This window comes from Tauraco erythrolophus, chromosome 1 (genome assembly GCF_009769465.1).
Source record: "Tauraco erythrolophus isolate bTauEry1 chromosome 1, bTauEry1.pri, whole genome shotgun sequence".
NCBI classification, from domain to species: Eukaryota; Metazoa; Chordata; class Aves; order Musophagiformes; family Musophagidae; genus Tauraco; species Tauraco erythrolophus.
The window spans coordinates 103421466-103447251 of record NC_141465.1 but is presented as its reverse complement, the minus strand read 5'-3'; the positions used below and the strand labels follow the sequence as shown (position 1 = coordinate 103447251).

Sequence of the window (25786 nt, the reverse complement as noted above, 5' to 3'; positions counted from 1 at the left end):
TTATCAAGCCACTTTGCATCATTGACTCCAGTTGACTGGAGGTTAGAAAATGTGATGTCCATCTGCAAGCAGGGCTGGAAGGAGGATCTGGGGAGCTACAGCCCTGTCAGCCCTGTCAGTCTGACCTTGGTGCTAGGGAAGGTTATGGAACAGGTCATCTTGAGTGCCATCATGTGGCATGTACAGGACAACCAGGTCATCAAGTCCAGTCAACATGGGTTTATGAAAGGCAGGTCCTGCTTGACTAACCTGATCTCCTTCTGTGACTAGGTGACTCACTTAGTGGATGAGGGAGAGGCTCTGGATGTTGTCTACCTAGACTTTAGGAAAGCCTTTGACACCATTTCCAACAGCATTCTCATGGAGAACCTGGCTGCTCATGCTTGGACAGGCATATGCTTCACTGAGTAAAATCTGTCTGAATGACTGAGCCCAAAGAGTGATTGTGAATGGAGTTAAATACAGTTGGTAGCTGGTCACAAGTGGAGTTTCCCAGGGCTTGATATTGGGGGCAGTTCTGTTTAATATCTTTATCAATGATCTGGATGAGGAGATCGAGTGCACCCTCAGTAAGCTTGGAGACGACACCAAGTTGGGTGTGTGGGTTGATCTACTTGAGGATAGGAAGGCTCTACAGAGGGATCTGGACAGGCTGAATCAATGGGCTGAGGCCAATTATATGAGGTTCAACAAGACCAAGTGCAGGACTCTGCACTTGGGTCATAACAACCCCCTGCAACGCTACAGGCTAGAGGAAGAGTGGCTGGAAAGCTGCCTGGCAGAAAAGGACCTGGGGGTGCTGTTCAACAGCTGGCTAAATATGAGCCAGCAGTGTGCCCAGGTGGCCAAGAACGTCAACAGCATCCTGGCTTGTATCAGAAATGGTGTGGCCAGCAGGACTAGGGAAGTGATTGTCCCCCTGTACTCGGCAGTGGTGAGGCCACACCTCAAATACCATGTTCAGTTTTGGGCCTCCTGCTCCAAGAAAGAAACATTGAGGTGCTGGAGCGTGTCCAAAGAAGGGCTGTGAAGCTGGTGAAAGGTCTAGCGCGCAAGTCTTAGGAAGGGTGGCTGAGGGAACTGGGTTTATTTAGCCTGGAAAAAAGGAGGCTCAGGGGACACCTTATCACTCTCTACAACTACCTGAAAGGAGGTTGTAGTGAAGTGGGTGTGGGTCTCTTCTCCCAAGTAACAAGCCATAGGATGAGAAGAAATAGCCTCAAGTTGCGCCAGGGGAGATTTAGATTGGCTGTTAGGAAAAACCTCTTCACCAAAAGAGTTACCAAGCATTGGAACAGGCTGCCCAGGGAAGCAGTTGAGTCACTATCCTTGGAAGTATTTAAAAGCTGTGTAGATGTGGTGCTTAGGGACATGGTTTAGTGGTGGACTTGGCAGTGTCAGGTTAATGGTTGGACTTGATGATCTTAAAGGTCTTTTCCAACCTCAATGATTCTATGATTTTGTTAGTGCTTTTGGTTTTTCTACTGCACCCCTTTTTTCTGTCTATGTATTTTAAATATACAAGAGAAAAATTTTGATTAATGAAGATGTTGAGTCGTAATATCAAGATACATTGCTGGAAAAGCAAACTTCTGATTAGCATAGGCTTGAATATGCCATATTTCTGAAATCTGCATTCAATTGATGTGGGGAGAAAAAAAAGTATTAATGCTGTATTGCAATGTGCCACTTAGTGCTCACCTCAATATTTCCTGTAGCTTCTCTCCAACAAAGTTGTGTGGTTGCCTATGGAGGTACCATTAGAATGTGTTTTGGTCGGGACCATATATGATTCTTCTGTCGTACAGATCACTTAGAAATATATATATGCTTTATTTTATAAAATAGAGTGAAAGAACTTGACTGGTAAATGGCAATTCCCTGATGACTTGAAAAAAAGGGAATTAAAAGATTGCCAGGACTAGGAGAAGCAGACTGTTACAGTAAGTCACATCTTGAAGTATGAAGTTGACAGTTCTACTTGAAGAATTTTTCTGTTGGACTGAAGTCTACAATAAAAATACTTAGGAAGTACAAGAATAGAAAATTACTTGGTGTCCATATGTAAAATTATTTACATGAATTAATATTCAATATAATGCCTGTCCAGCAAAAAAGGAGAAGGAAAAAACCAGTTACAGAGTATTAAGTTCTGATCTAGTTTGCAAAATGCTTATGGGGGTTTCAGTTACTCAGATATCAGCCTATGAATTAAGAATAGTTTAAAACTTGGAAACAGCTATTTGGAACAGTAACTACACTTAAATACAGACTGATTCTCAGCTGAATTCTCCATAATGTAATGCTTAACTGTACAGCCTCTAGAGAACGGGTTTTGAACACATGCCAACAAGGAAAGACTTTTACTTTATTAGGCATCCGTGTTGCAGTTTTCTTTGCATTGCCTATGTCAAGCTTTGTCACATGCACTATGCTTTCCTTTTTGCATGTTTTACTAAACTAGAAGATAGCGTTTGACTTAATTTAAGTGTGTGTAAGATAGTTTTCTAATGAGCTCTTTTACATGTAGAAGTAATGCAGCATGGAATGCTTGCAAGACTTTTACTTGGAGTTTTTTGGTAGCTAGGAAGCCATTAGGTAGAAAATTACAAGAGTTTACATACAGTATACAGCTAAAACCTGAGATCTTTAATGCAGATCTCTCTCAGTCCTGGTGCAAGCTAATTTTAGAATCTTGTCTTAAAAAGAAAATGTGATAGAAGGAAAGAAGCCTTGCTGGTCTTTTATAGGATAGCTGATCTTAGGAATTTACAGGCAGAAGCATTTTATTAAATATAACAACTATTTTGAGGAAACACTATCCTTTCTGTTTTGGCACAGAAATCAGAGATGAGGCAACTAATTTAATGCTAAGAGAGAGTCATGTCAAGAGTGTCTCTGGTGTGTGTTGTGGTCAAACTTGCTTCAAGTTGAACTATGCGTGTTTTATGTATTGTATACAGAAGTGTTCAGTCATGATTTAAACGGTGTTTTTATCAAGAGGGATCATAGTGTCTTGCATGTTTGGGTGCGTGGGAAGGTCTTTATCTGGCCTGGATTGTGTCTATTTTTGTCAATGAAGTCTTGACTCAAATGAAGGAAGGAGGGTCCTGTGAGATGCAGTGTGTGGTTAAACACTCTCCAACCCAGATCAGTCAGTGGGGTAAGTTTCTATTTTGATATGGATGTTTGATGTCTCTGTTTTTCCCTGTTCTGAATAATTCTGTGAAAGCAGTAAGCCTAGGCTAGAAATAGATCATTATGTGTTTTCGTATGTATTTTTTTGTTATGTATGACTTGATAATGTTTTTTTTTTCTTCTTGCACGCAACCTAAACCAAGTGCTAATATTTCAACAGATACAGAATGACAGTCAAACATTGCACACTGGTATGCCTATGAAGAGGCAGTGCCAAAGCTAATTGTCTAGTGCAAAAGCTGGGAGTTCTGGCTGATCCAAGCAGGTAGGTGTGAAGGTGCTTGCATGGAGAGAAGATACAGGGACAACTCGATGCAAACAGTTCTACTTAAGCAGAGCCAAATAATACATTCCAAATGACCTTTACCTCCGCTGACTTATGAACATTTTTATTGTAAGGCTTATGGTGATCTTATTCCAAGTTGTATTTGAGAGAATGACACAATTTTAATCTAAAATATGGGTGAATTTGAGGCACTAGTCCAATAAGGAAAGTTAAGTCAGCAAATCTTCAGAACACATTTAAGTAATTAACGACGGCGTGTTTTGTGTGGTGATAGCAGTACAAGATAATCTAGAGTGCATATTTCATGTACTGTTAACACCTACTAGGTAAAAATAAACAATGTAATGTAATTTTAATCTAAACCAGAAATTTTAGATTAAAGATCTCTCTGCACAGGAGACTTTTTAAACTTCAGTCTTGAACCTAAGAGTCAGACTATATATTGCAGAGGTATCATGGTGTGCTTGCAAGTCATGACTCTAAGTTGGTTTCTGTCTCCACTGTCACCAGCTCGTGTTAGACAAAAATAAGCCTTAGTTACATCACGTGCTGCTTAGTGCTGGAGGACTAACACAGCTCACAATAGCATTTGACATCAGTTTGTATCTTAGCAGTAACAGTTAGTAGAAAACTTCAGTCCAGCTTCAGCTGTAGAGTTCTTATTGCTACTGAAAATGGGGAAAGGATCAAGCCTACTGGTCAGACTGCATGCTAAATTTGGAAGCTCTAGAGTCGGGAAGTTCTTTTAACCTGAAAGATGTAGAAATTAGTATTTGCTATGGAAAGTAACATAAGTGCTCAAGTCTGAAATGCATGTTTTGAGTACTTTCCAAAGTAGAACTTTTAAAAACTGGTGACTTTAAAAAAGCAACTCATTTAGCTTTTATTTTTCCAGTGCATCCAGTTGCTCTTTACTATTAATCTATTAAATATATATGTCTTGAGTAAAGGGTTTGAGGGGCAATTTTGCTGTATTTGAGTTCTCCAGAGATCCCAGACACCGGAGGAAAGTCATGAAAGAGATGATCAAGGGTCAAAAACATCAGAGAAAAGCCTTGAGCTATTCTCACCTGAAAATTCAGTTTGGAACTCACTCCACCCCCCAAAAAGAACACAGAAATCACAGGCATCCAGTTCGGTGTGGCCTTTGAACAGTACTGGAATCACTCCTCTTAACATTGCTTATGTGTAGTATTTCAGCTTACAGGTTCTGCAGATAGACTGGCTGAAAGACCGTGACCAGAGAAGTGTAGGAATTACATAAAGATTGAGAACTCAGTAAGAAAAATGATGCTCTAAAAAAAAATTGTATAAGAAATTTGTGTAAGCTAATTGCATGTATATGGAATCAAATTAAATCAGTCAAGCCATGTATTAAGAGCTAAAAAGGAAAGTACAAAGACACTGTTAAGAATCTACAGATTTTATTTAATTTCTTCAAATAAGTTCAAGGTATAAATAAATACTGTAACCTTTATTGCTATAGTTGGCTTTCTTAAGGAGAAAAAAATGAACTACCTGGCATCATATGATGTCTTAAAAACATCAAATTTTATTTTTTTTAAATTTTTTAAATATCAGCTCATGCACTCTGCCCAGAAGCATAGAATTTCCCTAAGGCTGAATGAAAGTCTGTCTTTATGACAGAAATACATATTAGTGCTGGTAAATTCTGTTAATCTAATTTAAAATGTGTTTTCTTTAGGCCAAAAAAAGTTTGATCTCTACTGTACTTGGCATACAAAGTTGACAAGAAACAAAGAAGCATGTTAATAAAGACATTTAAAAAATATTCTTGCAATGTAAACAGTTTGAAAAAGTAATGATTATAACATTGTTTAACAAATACCCTTTTATTTAATTTTATGAAACAGATGTATCAACGCTATTTTTACAAGGTAGTATTTTCTGTAATCAACCAGTCATTCAGTTTTATACCCCTAGTGTCTTCCTGCTGTTATATATGCACCAAGGAATACCGGTTGTGTTTCTGAAATGTGTGTTGCTGTGACAGCTCTATACAATTTTGGAATTCCAAAAAAATTTGGAGTTCAGAAAAGCCGTAGCTTTTTACCACTTCTAAACTGGCAGTAGGAAGGGTCTTTCAGGCATTGGTGCTTACACCAGTCTCAAGTAGGTATTGTCCTACACCTTGTCTGATAATCTTGACAACGCTGTGGTCCTCTCTGTTTTTTAATAGGCCTTTGAGGAAGTTGAGTGCAAAACATTTCTGGAGAGGGGCCAAATGCTTTAAAACAAATGCTGAAATTCAGAAAGTCAAGATTCCTACCACTCTATTTGTCTGGAAATTTAGCTTTTAATGATGGATTGCATGACACTTAATCTTTTAAAATCAACACTTTGATCAATTGTTTCGCTGCCTTTTCTCCATCTTGGGACTTGATGACATTATCTGATATAGTTGTAAATGCTCGATGACTTCTTCCTTTCTCAAGGAAGTTCCCTCCTCTGCTTCCCCCCCCCCAAAAAAAAAAAAAAACCACAACAAAACCAGGAAGTTTTGGGAAACTTAATATTTTTTTCATAGTGTCAGTAGCTTGGAATTTCAGCAATCTGCCTTACATCATGCCTGTTGATACTTTAATATGCATGTCATGTTGGTGCTACTTTCCAAGAGAAAGATGTTTTACTAAAATTTGTTGTTCTTGTAATGTTTATTTTGAATAACAGTGGAACTGGATGCTGGTGCATAGATCCTGCAGTGGGTTTGCAGCCTGCACATATTTCTAGAGGTATGACTAATGGCAGCAGGACAACTACTTAACCTAGAATAAGTTTCATTTTAGGAACTGCAAATACTCCATATGGCTAGTTGCACTTTAATCTAAAATAACGGTGCTTTAAAATTTCAGTTTGAGGGTTGAGAAATAGTTGATCTAGCTGCAGGTAGCTTGAATCAGATGTGGCAGTTTACGTTTTGTTTCCGTGTTCTTTCACTTGGATCCTGCAGTTGTTGGAACTGCAGTATTAAATAAAGAAGTATTGTTGCTTATACTCTGTACCACTTATTAAATACATAGATTGAGTTTTTTGCTTATTTTGCAGATGATATTCTGTAGAATTTACTCCCAATTGTTTAATTTTTTCTTTACTGCCTATTGAGCAGAGAACTTCACTGATGCAGAAAAACAGGGATCACTCTTCACTGGCTTTTGAATTAGTGAGTGGCAGTGAAACCTGCCACGCAGAGAAGGTGGAAGAAAGCACTAAAGGGAGTTTTCCTCCCAGAGTATCTGTCAACAGTCAGGTCACTATGGAAAGACATTGGAGAGATTCCTTTCTTTGCCTAGTAGAGATGAGAACAATTGATTACAGGATTCATTACTGTCTTCTATGTGCTCACAAACAGAACTACCAGTGCCTTTCCTGACTTCATCTGTGTCTGAAGATCATCATCATATATTGTTCTTGTGTCATCACAGCCATAATTTCTTCCTGCTCCAACTACAAGGATCCCATCACAGCCTGCACTTGAGGTAAATCAACAAACTCTCGGTGCAGTGACCGAGAGAAGAGCTGTTGTGTATTCAGCTCCTTAAGCTGGCTTAACATCCCATCTCAGCAGCGTGAATCACTTCTGATGATTGATGTGAGGCAACAAAAACACCTCTCCCAAAATTCCCATAAGAGGGATTCAGGTACTTTGGATGGTCTATTCCAGATCCCTTTTCCATTCTTCTAAAGATTCGAAAGAGCAAAGGAGTATTTATTAGCATTTCTCATCTCAAAATGCAGAAAGATGTAATTGTTTCAGCCTGAAATGCATACCTGTAAATAGGAATCAATCAGGCTAGGATTTTTGATAGCTATAACATAAAAATTATCAACCTCATTTATTCTTTAGAGTTCAGGACAAATCTGTTCAAGAGAAGAAAGATATACGAAAGGATAAAAATATGAAGTAAAATGTTCTCCCTTTCTTGGAAAAGGAGAGATACTATGACCTTGATGTAAGGAAAGGAATTAAAAACCAAGTTATTCCTAACAGCATGTTTCAGATTGATCTTCCAGAAACTGTTTTGTTGTTCAGCTGTTTCCGTGAGGAAAACACCAATGAACAAAGTCCTCATAAATGCCTTTATCCTCGTAAATTTTACATTGAATCTTTGTCTCTTCTACTGAACTGCTACGTGAATGGAACAAGACCAAGTAATCCTCTCTTCTACGCTCCTGAAACGTCAATAGGTGATTTCATACTGTGCAGTGATCTGGAGTCTTTTTTCCAGTGAACAGGATCTTCCCCTGGTGAAAGAGGATGTCTCAAAGGCAGCCTTCTCTTGATGTTACAGAGGCCCTAGGCAGGTTCCTGTTTGAAAGGAACCTGCAATAAGCTGGGTCATGCTGCTTCATCTGGGTTGATTTGATCTGATACTTTCTATTGCTTTGAGCTGGAAAATAATACTGACTTCGGAAGCGTTAGTAGTGTTTGTAGGCTTCAATGTATCACCTGATATTACGCCTACAAGGCTGTGTATGGCATCATAGTTATGAATTGTGAGTAGTATTAGCAACTTGAAGAGTTTTGAGATTGAAGGTATTGCAAGTTATCTGATAAACAAAGAGCTTTCTATTCACAAGGGAATCTTAAAAAGAAATGTCCTTTTAATTATACTGTGCTTTTATGATTTTTTTTTAGCCAGGAATTAGGCAGTAGAAATTTGCATTGAATGTGTTCTGATTCTTATTTACTTTTATTTTACTTTTATCTTGTATCTTCTACTTTACTGGAAGAGGAAGGTATAAATGTCATCCTGGAGAGATCTGTTGGCCAAGTACATTTATGTGTGTTGGTCAGTTATTGTTTCCAAACAGAAAGACTGCTTTCACAAAAACACGCATGTGGGATGCAGAGACTGAACTCGACTCTCTAACCTTCGAAAGCTGATCTGAAATAATCAAAAAGGCATGTTTTGTCAAATTGAAAGGTATAGGAACACATCTTGGTCTCATGGTGTTGAAAAGTCATGAAATTCCACTAAAAGACAATTAATCTTTTTTTTTTCTCTGAAATAGTCTTGCTTTAGAGCAAAACCTGTTCTTACCTGAAATTGAGATACAGTCACCATATTCAGTGTCCTTAGAGGAACCGAGAAGCAGAGTATCTTTCTGCATGCCCAAGCGATTTCTCTTGAAGAAACTTGCTGATTTTTCTGTTTTAATTACTGGCGGATATCAGGTTTTGTCCTTGATGGCTTTATCTGTCACTTGTTTAAAGGAATAAAGGAAATCTCCCTGTCTGCTACTCTAATGGAAAAAAAAAAAAAGCCTTTTAAAAAAATACATTATTGCTGTGGTTTTAATGACAAAACCTACCTTTTTTCCATCTTCTCCTTGTATTATTTGGAGCACAATGAAGGAAATTTTCTTTGAGAAGGGGAAAGCTTATTGTTGAAGGACACATGTGATACCTAACCATATGAAGCTGTTTCGTTGAGGTGCTTGCTCTGAAGGAGAGGATGAAGAAACGCCACCAAAATTTTCCCAAAATGAATTAAGAGAAATTGTGTCAAACGTAATGAGTAGCATTGGGTCATGCTCACCTGATGTCTTGAGAGCAGTAGGGAGCACTGCAGGTAAAAATGATAGTGCCTCATCTGAAGCACACGGCTCAACAGCTACCCTGCATGCAAATACCAGACACTATTGCTGTTGTGCAAAAGGTATCTGTAGTGGATAATGACCAGTAAATGCATACACAAGCAGCTGTGCATAATTGTGTTTTGAGGCCCGTGACTTCTAGTTCTGTTTTGTTGCATGTTGGCTCCATGCTTCTGATAAAATTTCACAGGAGTCTTATAAGCTTCCCAGATTTCTGAAGAAGAAAATTTCAGCTCTTATGCATTTATATTTTTGTTGTTTAAGTAATAACAACTCCTAGGACATCTAGATTTTCAGAAAAAGGGTAATATTCTAGAAATCCAGAAACCTAATCCAGGAACTTGTGTAGGTTCTTAACTTCCACAGCAATCATAATGAGCTTAGGTTAAGTCAGAGGCTGTCACAAAAGCATTAAACTGCTGTCAGCGTTTGATCGATCTGATTTTGCGAACAGAGTAGAAGACCTGAGATTGAAGTAAGGCCTTTACAGAGGAGTTGAGGGTGGGATTAGGAAGTCATTGGTGAGGGAAACATCCAGGTAAGTATGATCGTTTCTTCTTAATGAGATTATGGGGAGATGTTCACTGCATTGCAATAGATGCCATTTTTAGTTCACTTTAGAGAAAGTGAACAGAGGAGAGATTTGGATATTTTTTTTTTCCCAAGAAATGAGCACTTAAATGTTTGGTTTTTTTTTCCCCACCTACATCTACTTGTAACAAACTAAGAGAACTTTCTGGACAAAACATCTTATGATTGATCTCATCTATTGGTAGATGTCTTAAAAGTCTTGAAAGTTCACAGCTCAGCACTTTGGATTGTTTTTTTTTTTTTTTGACATCAGAGCATGAAAAAACTGCATGTCTAGTACTCATCTCTTGTCATCCTCCCTTATTGCAGTGACTATGGGTATGTCTCTATGTGGCAGAAAATGAGGGAATGCAGATCATTATTCAAGAAGTTACCAACTAGCACTTTTCCTTCCCCTCCAGTCTTTCTGCCTCCCTATCCTGGAAGTATGGAGTCCCTGCCTCAGCCTACGGCTTCATTCTTTTTCCAGCTGCCCACAAAAGTAAAGAACCAGTGTGAAAGTTTGAAGAAAGAATCTACTCAGAGGACTGAGTCTCAAGCAAAAGCTCCAGGTTGCAGACTCAGAAAGAAACTTCCTTTGGGGAAGGATCTGCTTCCAGGATTTGCTCGTCTCTTTTTCCTTGGGCAAACAGAGTTCTTGAAGCAAACAACAGGGTTGCAGGTAGGTAGGGCCCCGTTGAATTGCCATCCACTCAGGTGTGAAGGATGGACATTATGCTGTTTCTCTGTGCTTTTTTTGTTGATGTTGTCTTCCACTTCTCTAGGCTGAGAGAGAGGAAAGAGTGTGAGCAGTTTAAAGAAAAAATGTGGGGGAGAGAGAGAGGAGAAAAAAATATCATGGGCACTTGGAAAGAATGTGTTTATGCCTGTGTATAAGCTTCCTGTCCATGGGTCATATTTGTACTTCAGTTCTTTGAAGCACTAATGACATTCTTCGACTGACCCTTTTCTAGACAGGAAACTAAGCCAAGAGTAGAAACTGGTGGCTGGGGCCAAGGTAAGGCCACAGTGATTGTATATGGCCTGTAGCCACACAATTTTCATCTCCTCCCTGTCTCTTTACACCAGTGCTAGGTTTGAATGCGCAATAAGGCAGAGGTCGCCAAATGGGTTTGAAATCCGACTTGATTCCCAGCACTGAAAAAGTTCCCCAGTTTTAAACGTGTAAATACGTTCTTCCTTCAGAGGAGCCTGTGGCTGCTGGGTTTAAGTCTTCTTTCTTTTGTCCATGTGAAGGAAATAGACTGGGATGCCCTGGTTAAGGGGATGTGTTACTAACCCATATGAGAGGCAATCCCTCAGGCCTGGAGAAGGGGAATCAGTAGAATCAGCTCAGGTAAATTCTGCCTTCCTTGCTTCACACTGTGCAGAGCAACAGCCTCTTCCTTCCAAACATCAGTAGCCCACAGTCAGACCTTTCTTTCTCCAGCTATGTCATTGCTGGCACAGGAAGTTTATTCTAAATTCCCTTTTGATTTTTAGCAAAAGGAATCACTTGAAAACTGGCAGTGAAATTCTAAGGAGATGTTACCAGTTCCTCTTTCGTGCTGAGTTGAAGTCATTTGGAACTATGTTACGTGCATTATTACTTTGGTTCATCTTGTGACTCTTCTCTCCCTCTTCATTCCCTCCAAATTGCTTCAGGACACCTTCTAACCTTTATACTGCATCACAAGCCTTCAGCAGAAGATCTTGAGAGCCATTTATGTTGCTGGAAGATGACTGGGTTTGGATCTTGGCCTTCCTTAAGCAGGATCTCCTGAAAAAATGGGATTGGGAAAGAAATGACTCCTTTTTCCATCACACAGAGCTGCCCTAGAAATGGAGGCCTAGGCAGAAAATTACTTCTAATGCATCATTCTTTAGGAAATTTGTTTGGTCTCCCGTGGTCCTTCTGTTACAATGTCATAAAGATGTCTTTTATAAAACCTAAACCTGGCATCTTCCTATCTGATGATCAAGTGAATAAATTCAAGTTTAAGAGTTTACAGGTCTAATAATGTGATCAGATCTTGCTGTCCTCTGCATAGGAGATGCTACGTGAATCTGCAAAACAGGGTTCTACTGTGGTTCAGACTGTTGCATTTGTAAAGCCTTTTCTACTTATAGTCCGTTTAAACTATTAGAAGGAATATTAATAAAGCTTCTTGTGAAAATGGTATTTAATTAGGCTTCCAACTCTCCCGAGTTTACTTAAAAATAAATTTGAGCCAAAAATGTGAATTGGCAACATGGGAAGTACTGCATCTTTCGAGGTTTCCTGTGGTTTTGTGTCAAGAAAAGGTACATTGGAAGTGTTGAGAGCTGTGAAAGTGGAAAAACTTAGTTTTTTCTTTAAGAGTGAAAAGTTACTTGTTAGAAAGCAGAAAGCTTTAATTGTTTTCCCCTTAAGGGATTCCATAGTCAAACTTAATTAAAATTATGTCTTGCGAGATGTCAAATAAAAACCTTACGTTTGGCAGTAGCGAACAACACACGCGCATGCCCACATTCTTTTGTTCACTATAGGAAATTAGTTTTGAAGAGTAAGACTTACTTTTAATGTTCAGGTTAGGAAAGGGGAAAGCTTTGTTCTGAAGCTGAGTGTGAGAAAGGGGTGGCAGGAGGGTGAGCCGGACCCTCTGGCAGTAGGTAAAGAGCACTTTTATTTTCCTGTTTTCTGCTTCTGGCAGTTGGAGTCAACTAGTCAGATACTTGTGCTTGAATCCAATTAATTTCTTAAATCAGTTACCACGAAACATTGTTTTAACTAACGCCTAGATCTTTCATTAAATTCGCCAGCATGTTTAAATTGTTGAACAGTCTTAACGTAGCCCTGAGGCTACTGCTTCATAGCAGTTGGGACTTCTTGCTATGCTGGAATGCATTGCAGTGTTAGTACATTCTAAAAATAATTGTTCAGATGGTGCAGTTTAAGTACATACTTATGTAGTGAGCCATTTTCACTGGACTTTCTGAAATTTGGCTCTCTGTTGGATGGCTTTTTAATGTCCTTTTTTTTTTTCTGTAAATATCAAACTTTGTCTTACTGCTTCTGTGGTTATCGAGTAAAATGCTAAATTTATAACCTGGTATTTTTAGAAAACCGATAGTCAGATGCATGTGTTAAACTATGCAACCACGATAACACTTGTGAACTTTGAAGTTTAAAGAGAAATCAGTTTAACTCTAATGTGTCAAATTCAATACTTTTTTTAATGTGTGGAAATATGTATATGATGACCTTAAAACTGAGTAGTTGTTAATAGGTACAGCCATGAATTGTGTGCTGAACAGGAGTAATCTAGAAGTTAAAAACTGAAGATCTGTGAGTCTCAGAAATAAATATGAACATTTGTGGCTAGAGATCTATCTGTGCCAGCAGTGCTTTTAGTTGAAAATACCTATTTTTCTAACTTTTAGTCCATTTAAGGTTTGATATGTTTTGTGCCTTCCTTAATAGGTATATTTGCCTCAGCACAGTTTTTGGTAGTTTTGGTTTATAGTATAAGGTAAATTTAAGGCCATCAAATACTTACGAACACGAAATACTTACAGTAAAATAACAGGGATGCTGAGAACTGTTTCTAATGTTATTGTCTCAGTTGCTAAGATGACTTTACTCACTCCCCTCTTCTCCATAGTCAAAATTAGAAGGAAAAAAAACAAACCAAAAAAACCCTGTTGCTTTTCTACAGTCAGATATTTGAATACTTCTTGTCTATCAGCACTGTGTTAGCATATTACTATCATACTCTTGAGTTTTGCAGTTGGAATCCTGGGTTCTTGATACATCTTTAGAGAAATAACTCCTGCCTTTGTGTTATTAAACAATAAAGATGTCTAAAACCATTTTCTTCTTGTTTATATTGTACTTAACATACTTTTATGAATATCAAGTGACTCTCATGACTGACTCCAGAATGCCAGGAAACATGGAAAACACTGTACAATTTTACAGGTTTTTAATGCCCAGTACTAACAGAATTTCACAAGACAGACTTGTAGTGTTTCTATTTTTCCTCTTTCTATTCCTTTTAAGATTCCTTGAGCATTTTAACTACCTAACTCACTTTACGTAATCCTTTATATCTTCTTGAGCAGATGCCAACTCCTCTTAATTGTTTCATAGCCAGTCAGTAAAATCCTGGCTGTTGACAGCTCCTTTTTTCCTGTCCCAGAAGAGCTATCTTGTTTAACCTGAAAGATTTGCTTTCTTCTTTCTACCTTCTATCCACCCTCTGTGGCTTATGTTGCAACTCTTTCTCTGTTACAGGGTGCTTTGAGAGCGAGGAAGCTTTCTGTAAAGATCAGGAAATTTGGGGGAAATCTTGCTACTTCAACCATGGCTAAACCTGTCATTTGTCTGAGATACATTGTCAGTTCAGAGTAGTTTAAGGAAGGGAGGTCTATCCAAAAATACATTCCTTTTCTCAATCAGAAAATAGTGTTGATGTTATAAATAATGAGAACAAAGAGCATAGGTTCTGGGGTGTTTATATTCCCTTGCTTTGCAGTGGGAAGATGAGTAACAAAACATCAGCAGTTTACAAACTTCTGAAAGCCAGACTGGTTCCATCAGCAGTGCTGTGCTCTAAGTTGGATTTCATTTCTCCAGTCCTGTTTGCAAGACGTTGGGATTGGAGCAGGTAGCCGTGACAAAAATCCTTTTTCAGCTCTTTATTTTCTTTTTAATTGAGTAAAGTAGATGGATACCTTGATTTGCCAGACCTCTGTTACTGATCCCTGAAAGAATGATTGTGATTTAACGGTTAGTTGGAAAAAGGCATTCTCTGAAAGCAATGGTAACAAATGGTTAAACCCTTCCGGTTTTGTTTCTTGCATGGACTTGATGAAGAATTGGCGGCTGCACAGCTCCTAAACCAGGTCCATAAGTTGATATCAGCAACATGAGGTGAGTTGGTGGGTTGTTTCAGGAATTGTTCGGTTTTGCTACTTAAGAAGCTGTTGTCTAGATGGCATGAAAGGATTATGAATTAACTATTGAAAAAATGGTTTTGAAGACCACATTAAGTTTGTGTTTCTTTTACTGATGACAGTGACACTTCCCTGATCACTTGCTAATTTTTTTTGAAGAATATAAAATTACTGTTCTAATGAGCCATTCTATAGTGTTTCATTTCCTTGATCCGCTCTCACACGAGTGGCTTTCCTTTTCTCTCTTCCTGATAGAAACTGATGGTTTTTTGCTTTTGCTATATACTGATCAAGTGGATGTCAGGAAAATGTGTAGGGTTTAGGCTCCTGTTACAGAAGAGTAAGATAATAAACCTATCTTACACAAATGGGTGTCACTTTTATGGGGGCAAATAATTTTATTAATCCTGATGGATGGTTGTAAGAGATTGCACAGAGAGGCATACAGCTTGGCGTGGTTTTCTTCTTAGTAACTACTTCCAAGAATTTCAACTTTATGAGTATCTAACCCCCTCTTGCCAAATTCAAATAAAGATACCAGCCATAATTCTGAAATAAGCAGCACTGGAACAAATAACAAAACTTTTATGATTGTAAATACATTTAATGTGCTCATAATTGACTTTTGAAGATTGAAATGTGATTTAGAAAGATTTCTGCAAAATTTAGCTTTGTGCTGACTTGAACTGAGGTTTATTCATTGGATGGAATTACCTCATTTAGAGCCCACATTAAAATCATTATAATATTATTGCAGAAAGATTGTCAGCAAATATAAACTGCTGTTCAGGAAAGGCACTCTTTAGAAATTAATACCACTTTAATCTTTAGAGTTATTGACATGGCATATAGGGAAATTAACTGTCTCCATCTTCAGATTTAGTTTTTTTGGTGAAAAATGAAAAGACTTGTCCAACAAAGCTATAGGGAAGCTGTATGTTAAACGGTAGATCAGTGTATTTTTCATAGTTTTAATACTAGTAAAAATATGATGGAATTTTCTGCAGCATATGTGCTTTTTTCAGGATGTCACCTTCATTAAAATTGGTTTAACTGCTTAGGCAGCATGAGCTTGCAAACTTTTTGCTGCTTGTTGGTAGGAAACCTTCGTTAAAAATGCGAAGTGAAATGTGCTACTCTGTACTCTTTGCATGGGGATACAGAAAGAATGGAAAGACTGTTTAGACATCTCATTTTGCAGAACTTACTGACAAATAACAGGTTCATACTGATTTTTCTAAATCTTGGTTCACTATGCCTAGGGGAAGGCTTAAGTCATAAAATCAGGAAATCTCCTTAAGGTAGAAGTTTAATTCTGTTCTCATTCATTAACGTTGTCTCACAGCTGTATATCCTGGCATTTACCAGAGAGGGAGGATATTACGGAAGTGTAGAAAGTAACTGTTTAGTGTGGAGTATAAGTGAAGTAGCATGTGAATCTGAAACACGAATCTCTGAGACACGGTGAAAATTACTTTGAACACACATAAGCCCTGACTTGGGAAAGCATCCTTGTCTGCTCAGGCATTCCAAGGGAATTTTCACACGCCTGCTGCTGGCATGTGTTTGGAACTTTTCCGAATAGTAAAATTTGAAATACTTTTTAAAATGTCTTCCTAATCTCTGGTAGTACTATGCATTAGATGAGACAGCATGAAACTTAAAAAAGATTTTGCAAATTAATTTATGTGTATAAATGATGGAGAGCTGAAATCAGACTGAAGCACGTAAGGGTAAATGAAGAACAGCTGACTTCGGCACAGTTGCTGTGTACAGATGGGATGTTTCTGCGTGGCTTCAGGACCGCAGAGAAACTGAGGCCGAGTCAGATACTGGAACAGCGCAGGAACTGGAGTAACAAGCAGCCAGCTAATGTAGAACCTCTGCCTTAACAGGCAGTAGACTTAAGAGAAAATCATTTGCAGCAGCTGAGCTTCCCCCTGCCCCGCCTTGTCCGCAATGACTCTGGTATAAAGTCTGGACTCCTATAGATTTGTAGCTCGTGTGGTTAGGTTCTCTGGTGTCTAATAAAGTGTAAGTGCTGATCTGACGCTTTATTATGCCTTGGGCACTGGTTATGTTTATCACCTAATGGTGTCTAAAAAAGTTGAGTTAATGCTGCAGGGTTTTTTTTAAGAGGAAAGTAGGGGCAAGTTAGAAGGGCTCCTGGACTTGTCTGTTTATCTTTACATAACTTTTTAAAACTTGTGTATCTTTGACACTAAACTGGAAGGAGTGGCTGACACACCTGAAGGCTGTGCTGCCATTCAGAGAGACCTGGACAGGCTGGAGAGTTGGGCGGGGAGAAATTTAATGAAATACAACAAGGGCAAGTGTAGAGTCTTGCATATGGGTAAGAACAACCCCATGTACCAGTACAAGTTGGGGACTGAACTGTTGGGGAACAGCACAGGAGAAAGGGACCTGGGAGTCCTGGTGGACAGCAGGATGACCATGAGACAGCAATGTGCCCTTGTGGCCAAGAAGGCCAATGGCATCCTGGGGTGTATTAGAAGGGGTGTGGTTAGTAGGTCGATAGAGGTTCTCTTCCCCCTCTACTCTGCCCTGGTGAGGCCTCATCTGGAATATTGTGTCCAGTTCTGGGCCCCTCAGTTCAAGAAGGACAAGGAACTGCTTGAGAGAGTCCAGCGCAGGGCCACAAGGATGATTAAGGGTGTGGAGCATCTCCCTTATGGGGAAAGGCTGAAGGAGCTGGGTCTCTTTAGCTTGGAGAAGAGGACACTGAGGGGGGACCTCATTAATGTTTATAAATATGTAAAGGGTTACTGTCATGAGGATGGAGCCAGGCTCTTCTCAGTGACATCCAATGATAGGACAAGAGGAAATAGATATAAGCTGGAACATAGGAGGTTCCGCTTAAACATGAGGAAGAACTTCTTCCCAGTAAGGGTAACAGAACACTGGAACAGGCTGCCCAGAGCAGTTGTGGAGTCTCCTCTGGAGATGTTCAAAACCCGCCTGGATGCGTTCTTGTGTGATCTGATCTAGGTGGTTCTGCTCCGGCAGGGGGATTGGACTAGATGATCCTTTGAGGTCCCTTCCAATCCCTAACATTCTGTGATTCTGTGATTTTGGAAGCTGTTCACCTCTGTTGTATCTAGTTGAAATTAGAAATAGGTTAAAAAAATTGATAGGGGCATTCACAGAAAGAACTTACGGTAGTTCGTTTCCTAATAAATTAAGAGTAGTTGTAAAAATGAGAGTGTGCTATGACAAGCTTTTTAGCTTTTCATGTGTTTATCTCTTCTTAGTTTTACCTCTATAGTATCCTAGAATGCAACTAATATTTTTCATACTTTGCTTAATTGTTCTCTGAACTTTTTAAAACAGTATTTACAAAGCACCCGATAAAATTATTTTCTTTCAGTATTTTATGGAACAATAATGCTTTCTTCTGTTACTTGTTATGCTGAGGAGTGTTCCAAGAAGTGACTTCTGTATTAATGTTTTTTTTTTCCTTTTATACTTGTTATATGGGTTATATCTTTTAAGTATCTGTTCCCTTGTATTAATGCTAAAGCTTATACATTTTTTTTTTAGCTATTCTTCCCTATACTTGCAACTGCTTTGGAGACTTTTCCTATCTATCCCTATAGGAAGAGTACACTAGTCAGATCTGTCTAATACTTCCTTTTTAACTAGCTCAGAAATGTTTTCTTTATAAAGCAGTTTCGCAAATAAGAAAGGTGAACAGTAATACTACATTTGTTTAGAGAATAAATGCTTCAGAAAAATCAAGGAAACTCTTGTCCCCATATCAGTCCTCACATTGTTCTCCAAAAATATTTATTACTTGGAAGACTCAACTATATCTCCAGGGCTAGCAGTCAAACCAGTGCTTCTAGTGTTGCAGTACTTCAGCTGCAGGGCGTTTTGCTTGTCTCTCCAGGTAATCTTAAGACCCAAATTCCTGCTTGTAGTTGAACTGAAGTTACTGTTTCAGATTAATTTTCTGCCTCCTTCAAAGACTTTTTAAAACTGCAGTCTTGGGGGCAATATGATGATGATATGGAGGGCTATACTCCTTGCCCATTGCTTACGAGTTAAGCATTTTTCTAAGGGCTTTAACACCATGTATGAATGGATGAGATAAGGCTCTTCACTTGCCTTTACACTTGAGCAGTGAATGGTTTATATTGCCACGTTTTGTCACCCTGAACTACCGTCTGTTTTGTGTCCCTCTTGGAGCGCCTACTGTTTCAAAATATGTCTTGCTCTGTGATTCAGTGTACTTTATAAAGAAACTCCCCTTTCTTCCTTTACATAAATACTGAAGAATATGCAGGATGTTATGGCTTGACTAGCTGTTCGTATTTGTTTCTTTGCACAGAGTGCAGAATTTTAGATTGGAGATATTTGAGAACCGCATCGTGTAAGGCTTTGGTTCAGGAATAGTCTCACCAGTTTGATTGGCATGTGATATTCAGTTATTCTCAGGACATTCTTTCTCAGAACTTTTTTTGTGGACTGCACTGGAGTAAATCACATAATGACTGGCTTTCTGCAAGGCAGGTGTTCTTGTTGCCCGAAGGAACTTTTTTTTTCTGCTCTAGCTAAAAGCAAATACAATAAAACTGCCAGAGTCTCGTATTTCTTTCCCCCTTCTTTGCTCCTGTGTTTCCTCTTTAATTTATGGCACAATGGTGAGATTTTATTTACTTAGCAAACTGCCTCCAGCTATCAGAGAATCCTTGCAAGTTAGATAAACCTGGAAAATTAATTGATTTCAATGTGATCCATAACCTAATTTATGAAGTATACTAATCCTTGATACTTAAAAAAAAAGCTTTGATCTGTATCAAAATACAGGCGTTTACCTTTTAACCTAGAGCTGTAGTGACTGTAATGTGCTATGAATGCTGTTTCTACCTCCCCCCTCAAATCTAAACTTCAGTTTAGTCTGTGTAGAATAACTCAGGATGTAATTTTTTTCACCTTTTTTTCTCTCAATGCCAGGAAGGAGACTTTGCTTATTAAATGAGACGCATGGATGGTATTTCAGTACAAACATTATTTAATTTGGTTTATAAGGCAAGGATTTTTATCTACAGCCCGTATGAACTTCAGTTTAGTCATTTGCACCCACAGTTGAAGATTATTCCCTCAAAATTCTGGCTTAACCATAGGCTGTCATACAAGGATCCTGTTCAGACAAAAATCCCACTAAGGTGGAATTTGAGACCTGTAGTATAAAGTACAATATGATGTATGATGCAATGTTTCTTTTTCTTTTTAACATGACACAAAAATAATTCTCTTCAAAGACTGAGGATTCTACCCTGGTTGTTTTTTCTCCTCCACAGCTTGAGTTTGTTTGTTGGTTTTTTTTAAAGGAGTAATTCTTGTGAGTAGTGTGAAGCTTTGCTAGTGAAGACCACCTACTTTTAATAAGCCCTCTGCCCTTGTTGCCTACTTCCTGTCTTAGCACACTGACATTTTTTGGCTGGGTTTGTAGTAGTGTATTCCTCATGAAAAGGTAGTAGAAAGATAGAAAGATTTTTTTTTTGTAGTTAAACATTTAAAACTATATATAATTTTTCTTTTTCTCTCTCAACTGTGCTGTTAGTGTGAGTTTGTGTTAGCGTTTTGCTAAATTAGTGTTCTTACAGGTAAGGGAACTAAATATATATTTTAAATGTCTTATATAAAATTTTATGCTCTTGTATAGAGAAGAAATCAAAATAGTATCTTTCCAACTCATAAGTATTATCTGTGGGGGGAGGGTGTGCATATATACACACAGATATGTATATACCAGGTTAAAAAGGGATCTGTAGTTGAGTAATGCACATATTTTATACACTGAATACGAGTTTTGGAGATGGTACTGTATATTGTGTGACATTTATATTGAAGGGTGAACGAAAGTGGTAAATTAAATTATGTCTTAAACTTAAAGAGCTGCTTCATGGTACTAGATGCTCATACTGACCTTTAAAATGAAAGCTAAAACCAAACTAAGCTCAAACTAAAGCAACTTATATGATTGCCTGCAGAAAGCAGACTAAGATAGTGAGTTTTGCAAGGATTCCAGGGGAAGCTGCTATTCCTCTGCTTATAAGGAGATTGGGTTAACGATGCAGATGACTATTTTTAAAGTGAGGACATTCAGTGAGAGAAGACACTGTTTTCTACAGCTTTGAAACTATTAATCTTGGTATCTTTTTAAGTGCTCAGTAAGTTAAAAGCATGAATTTGTATCAGTTCCAAACTCCTGCAGCCTGTAAGAGCATGTTGGAGTATTACATATATTTTTCTGAGCAAGTGAGATTTTATGTCTATATCTATATAAATAGATATGTCTGTATATTTTTATAGATAGATATAGTGTGTTGGTGCAGAATATCACTTTTGCAAGCAACTTTGAGGACTCAGAACTTTAATTTCTTTCTTTTGACTTTAAAGTCTATCAAACCCAGCCTCTAATCATTAAATAGATAAAAGCTTTAGAATAACTTTTTCCCAGCCTTCCGAAACAATATTATTCTACTGCCTTTATCTAGATATTGATGATTCTGCACTGCTGTGTAGTCAAATGGTTTTGTCCCCACAGGAGCGGTGATCAGCAGCCTTGGTGCTCCTGTCACTGGATATGACTGTAGGAAGCTTTTTTTGCCATCTGTTAGTCCCGTGTGCTGCTTTTTTGACCTGACCTCGATGCTCTTGCCCCGTAAGGATGGTGAGGTTTAAATCCTGAGCACAGACTGATTAACACGGCATTAAGTCAGTTAATTATTTTATTTTAGAATAAAGTATTAACGTGGTGGTTACTGATTTGCATTTTAAGTAAGAGACGGCTCATGCAAGCAGTATGAGTTTTTAAACCATTTGTGGTGTTTGGTGGTTTTAGTTCTCAAAATCTTAAGTTGTGAAGTTTAAAGTAAGTTGCTGAATCTGCTCGCTCATGGCAGCTGTTGCAGTAATGCCAAACAGATACGTTACTACCTTGTTTAAATATGAAGGTTGTAAAGGAATATGAAGAGTGTGCAAGCCTGGTTCAGAACAAGTATTTGTAAATGTGGGTTTTTTAGAAGAGATTTTCTTGTGTTAGAAATCAACACTAGATTTACTTATTGAGAGGTGGCTTTGCCACTCCTGTGGCTTAGCACCTGAGCGACCTAGCTCAGTGAAACTTGGAATGAAGCGGTCTAGGGCTTGAGGAAGGTGGAATCATGTCCTTTAGAAATAGTAATGAAATAACATAACTTGCAACTTAATTTATCAGTACTTTTTAAACTTCAGATATGGTGGACTTGAGTGTTGCTCAGGCACAACCACAGCAGTATGTAAGACCAAGACTAAAGGTTCCACTGGAGGGAAAAAATTATTGAAATTCTTTTGCTTTACAAGTGGCTGAATGTAGTTCAGTTTGAAGTTTTGAACGCTGAAGTGGCTCTCCTACTTTTGTGTTGTATGTACAAGAGCATCAACTCCACATTTCTATTTTGAGGAGACACTTTTGAGTCCTGAGGCCATCTATAAAAAGATTTTTCATAAAAAGATCTTTCATTCATCTACGAACTCAAGGGGATTCATTAATTCCACTTTAATTTCCTGTTCATAGAGAGGGTATAAAAACTCTGTATGGCATTAACAGAGGACCTGTTACTGCAGTGCAGCCTCCCTGAGAGGTGGCTTCTGAATTTTCATAGGGATGTTGTGGTCCTTACAGATAGACGGGTACTGTCGAACTTTACAATTTGTGGTATCTTACCTTTCAAAAATCTTTGTCTCAATTAATGCTTTGTGAGCTGATATGCCCTTAAAGGGCATGTTCATATTTGTGGTAGACATAGTTGCGTGTTGTATTTGTCTTGCAAATTATGGGGTACCTTCTGACTTCTAAACACGCTCTTATTTGATGTCAGTGTTGCTTGGAAGGATGACAGTGCCCAAGGCAGTGCCTTTTTCCCCAGATGCTGATTTAAGCAGTGCTGCTAGTGCTGTTAAGAGGGTCTGTTCTAACATCTCAACTGGTGATGTGAGGGCTCTCCTCTTTTTCTGGTGCATATTAACAGCTTTTGGGTTATACAAAACCTGTTTGTTACAGCATGTCAGAATAGGTGATGTAGCTTGGAGCATGTGTATGGAGAAGCGAGACACAGGCTTCTGGGAGAGGCTATTCCTGGGATCTGTTGATGATCATGTAGGACTTGGTACAATAAACACGAGTACTCCAGGTTTATCTTGGCACCCCCTTCAGCTGTGTGTCTTTTGTGTGAAAGGCCATTATTCATGTTCCTGGAGGCCAGAATAAGATAGAGATGTTTATTACTTGCAGATGGTGCTTCACGTGCAGAAATGTTTGCTTTCTGCTTGTACAGATACATGACTTAACATCTTACACAGCTTGGTTGTAATTTTTTAATTGTGCTAACACAAATCTGAGGCTGGAGTTTTTGTTTTCTACTGATCCTTTTCCTAGGGCTTATTTTGATGTTATGTAAACCAAATAAAAGTTGTTCTTAGCAGATTAGTTGTTATAGTAAAGGAACTACAATTGACTGAAGTAATTTACTGAAGTCTTGTTGACTGCCTTTTAAAATAGGACTGAAAGTGTAAGTGAGAACAGGAAATAGTTTTTGCTGAGCCATAAAGACTTCATATTCCTTCCGTCATATGTGTACTTTGAACTAAGCACTGCACTTGTGATTTTACGTGAAAGGAAAATCTGCACAAAGAATAGTTAAAATAATGTTGATGTAAGTTTAACAGAATCTTGGTGATGTGAAGTTAGTAATTTCCTTTATAACCTGAGTGGTGAAACCGTAACAGTTTGACGAGGGATTTTTAAATTCATGTGTCTCTGATCAACAACATTGAAATTGATGAAATTCTCTTAATTCATTCTGTAATAATTTCTTTCTGAGATTTTTAGGCCATGTGTAACTGTTACATGTATCTAAAGATACCTTCTTGAAAGGCTTCTTTTCATGCCTTCATGTTATCACTATGATATCCAAGTTCTAGCATAGTTGGATGTGCCAGGACTTAGCATTAAATTTGGTCCAACTTGTTATTTTGATAATGGAATTAAACCAGTATAAATTTGACAATACTGCATTCTAATACTAAAATTATCCCAATGTATCAGTACATGAGTAGTTCTCCATTGACACTGATGGCATGTGCTTTGTTCCCCTGGTTTTAAGAACCTATTTACTGTTGATCTGAGTAAGCTTATGTAATGTATTTAAAAGGATCTGTCTGTCTCGACTACTTCCTCTTGTATTCCCTGACTCTCCTTGGAAAAATGCAGAGATGTAGTCTACAGAATACCTTACATATTAACATGAAGACAGAGTTGATGTGTAGTCCATTATCCACAGAGACTTCAGGCCTGTATGATGCCAGGTACTGTCACTGTAAAAATATTGAATGTGTACTGTTTCATAAAACTGTTTAACTTGAGGAAGGAATTAGTTAAATTAATTCTTCTACTGGGAACCTGCTTTTACTATTGCAGGGCATGTGAAGTAGACATTGTAGGCCTGGAGAGATGGGGAGTTGTGTCCTTTCTCCTCAGCTTTACTCTGTCTACTTCTAATTCTTGCTTTTAGCTGTATGCTTTAAAACTTTAAGAATGTTTCCTTGGAAGTTCCTCCCCTTCCTTTTTTTTTAAAAAAAGGTTAACTATTCTTTTGTTTTGGCTACCCACTTCCACTGGTGGGTATTACATCCTTCTTGCCACTTCTTCCTCCCTCTACTCCAGCTGTTGTAATGTGAACTTGACAAGCAAACTGAAGCTTCCTCTCTCATGTTCAATACAGAAAAGATATTCTGTGTCCTAGAAACCTCACAAACAGTGCTAACAGGTCAGTGGTTGTGCAAAAGCAGCTTAAATCTGCTGTAGATTCTCTTGTGTGATCTTTGTTGTATATCCTCTGTGTGTGATTCTTTGCACTTGTGTCCATGTTGAGCTGTAGGCTGCTAACAGTGATGCCTCAGCTTCCCCAGTAACAGTACAAGTGAGAAATGAGTAATGATGAGGGAAGGATCAAACCAAAAAATAAGGTGATTTATGTTGTGAATGTCTGGTATAACCTAAACATATGGTTGTGTGGGCAGCATAGACTTTGTAAAAACCTGCCTAACTAATATTTGGATTAATCTCTAGCTAGTAGAGCGTTCAATTTCAGATGCTTGGTAATCAGAATTTTTGTAGTCTCACCCACCACTCTGAATTCGTATCATTCATCTGTCTATTTTAAACGTGTCTCTTGCGGAGTAGTTCTAAAATTACCCACTGTTTTGACCTGACAGTAACAGGAATATGTGAGCTCCTCCTGCTGCTGTTCAGCCTGTGTACAGCTGCTTACACCGTTCAGCAGGGATGGTGATGCTTCTGCATGGAAGGATGGGGCATTTAAAACGCAATGCTGACTCTTACTGTACATTTGACCTTTCCATAGCTGTGACTGACAGGGTTTCAGTTCATCATTGCAGCAATGAGAGCACAACTTGTCTGTGAGGTCAGATGTTCAGAGCCCCTCACTGAAATTCAGCTGTTAAAACATTGCTGCCTGCAAAAACCCTGCCATAACCTGGTTTGGTTACCCTTAGTGGGGTTGCCCAGCCAGGCACCCTCACTCAGCTTGTCTGGCCAAGCTCATTGTGCTCTTGGAATGTGAATTATTGTATCACTTCTTGCACAAGGGAACGTACCATTTAACGTCAGTGAAACGCAGGGAGGGGACGTTATAGTTCAGTAATAGGAGCTGTTTTGCCAGATTGTAAATTATGTCATTGGGATCAAATAATTTGGAAACACTGAGGTTTTAATTCAAATAACAATAAATCTCTACTTTTCAGAGAAAATGGAAATTAGGAGGGATCTGAAAGAGCTATCACGCCATGTATTGGTAGAGAAGGACAGAATTAGGGTTACTGGCAAAGGTAGTATATGAGAGGTGATGGAAGAGAACAACTCTTTAATTGTAACATAAGAAACACAGCGTTGGTTCCTCTTTGTCTGTTCCTCTTCCATTTTCTGACTGACTAATTTTTTTTGTCTTCTCTGGATGAACAGATTTGCATCTTTGCAGCTGCTGTTAACAGCTAGCAAGGAGACCCCAGTTCCCTGACCTTCTAAGCATAAAATGGTACTTGGCAAATTCCAGATGATGTCTTTAGTTTCACTTCCTCCACCTCGCA

The 25786-nt window shown here is 38.4% G+C and overlaps 1 protein-coding gene across 3 annotated transcripts in view; it reads left to right on the top strand.

Annotated features, from left to right (window-relative positions):
- Positions 1-25786, top strand: part of TSC22D1 (TSC22 domain family member 1) — a 96848-nt gene that overhangs the window by 27834 nt on the left and 43228 nt on the right. Inside the window, exon 2 of one of the 3 annotated variants that reach the window (XM_086620395.1) lies at positions 10164-10348. The exons of the other annotated variants lie outside the window; for them this stretch is intronic. Coding sequence (XP_086476521.1) covers positions 10164-10179 — 16 coding nt within the window. The 3' untranslated portion in view covers positions 10180-10348. Of the gene's footprint in view, positions 1-10163; positions 10349-25786 lie in introns of those variants that run through there. 3 annotated transcript variants of the gene reach the window in all.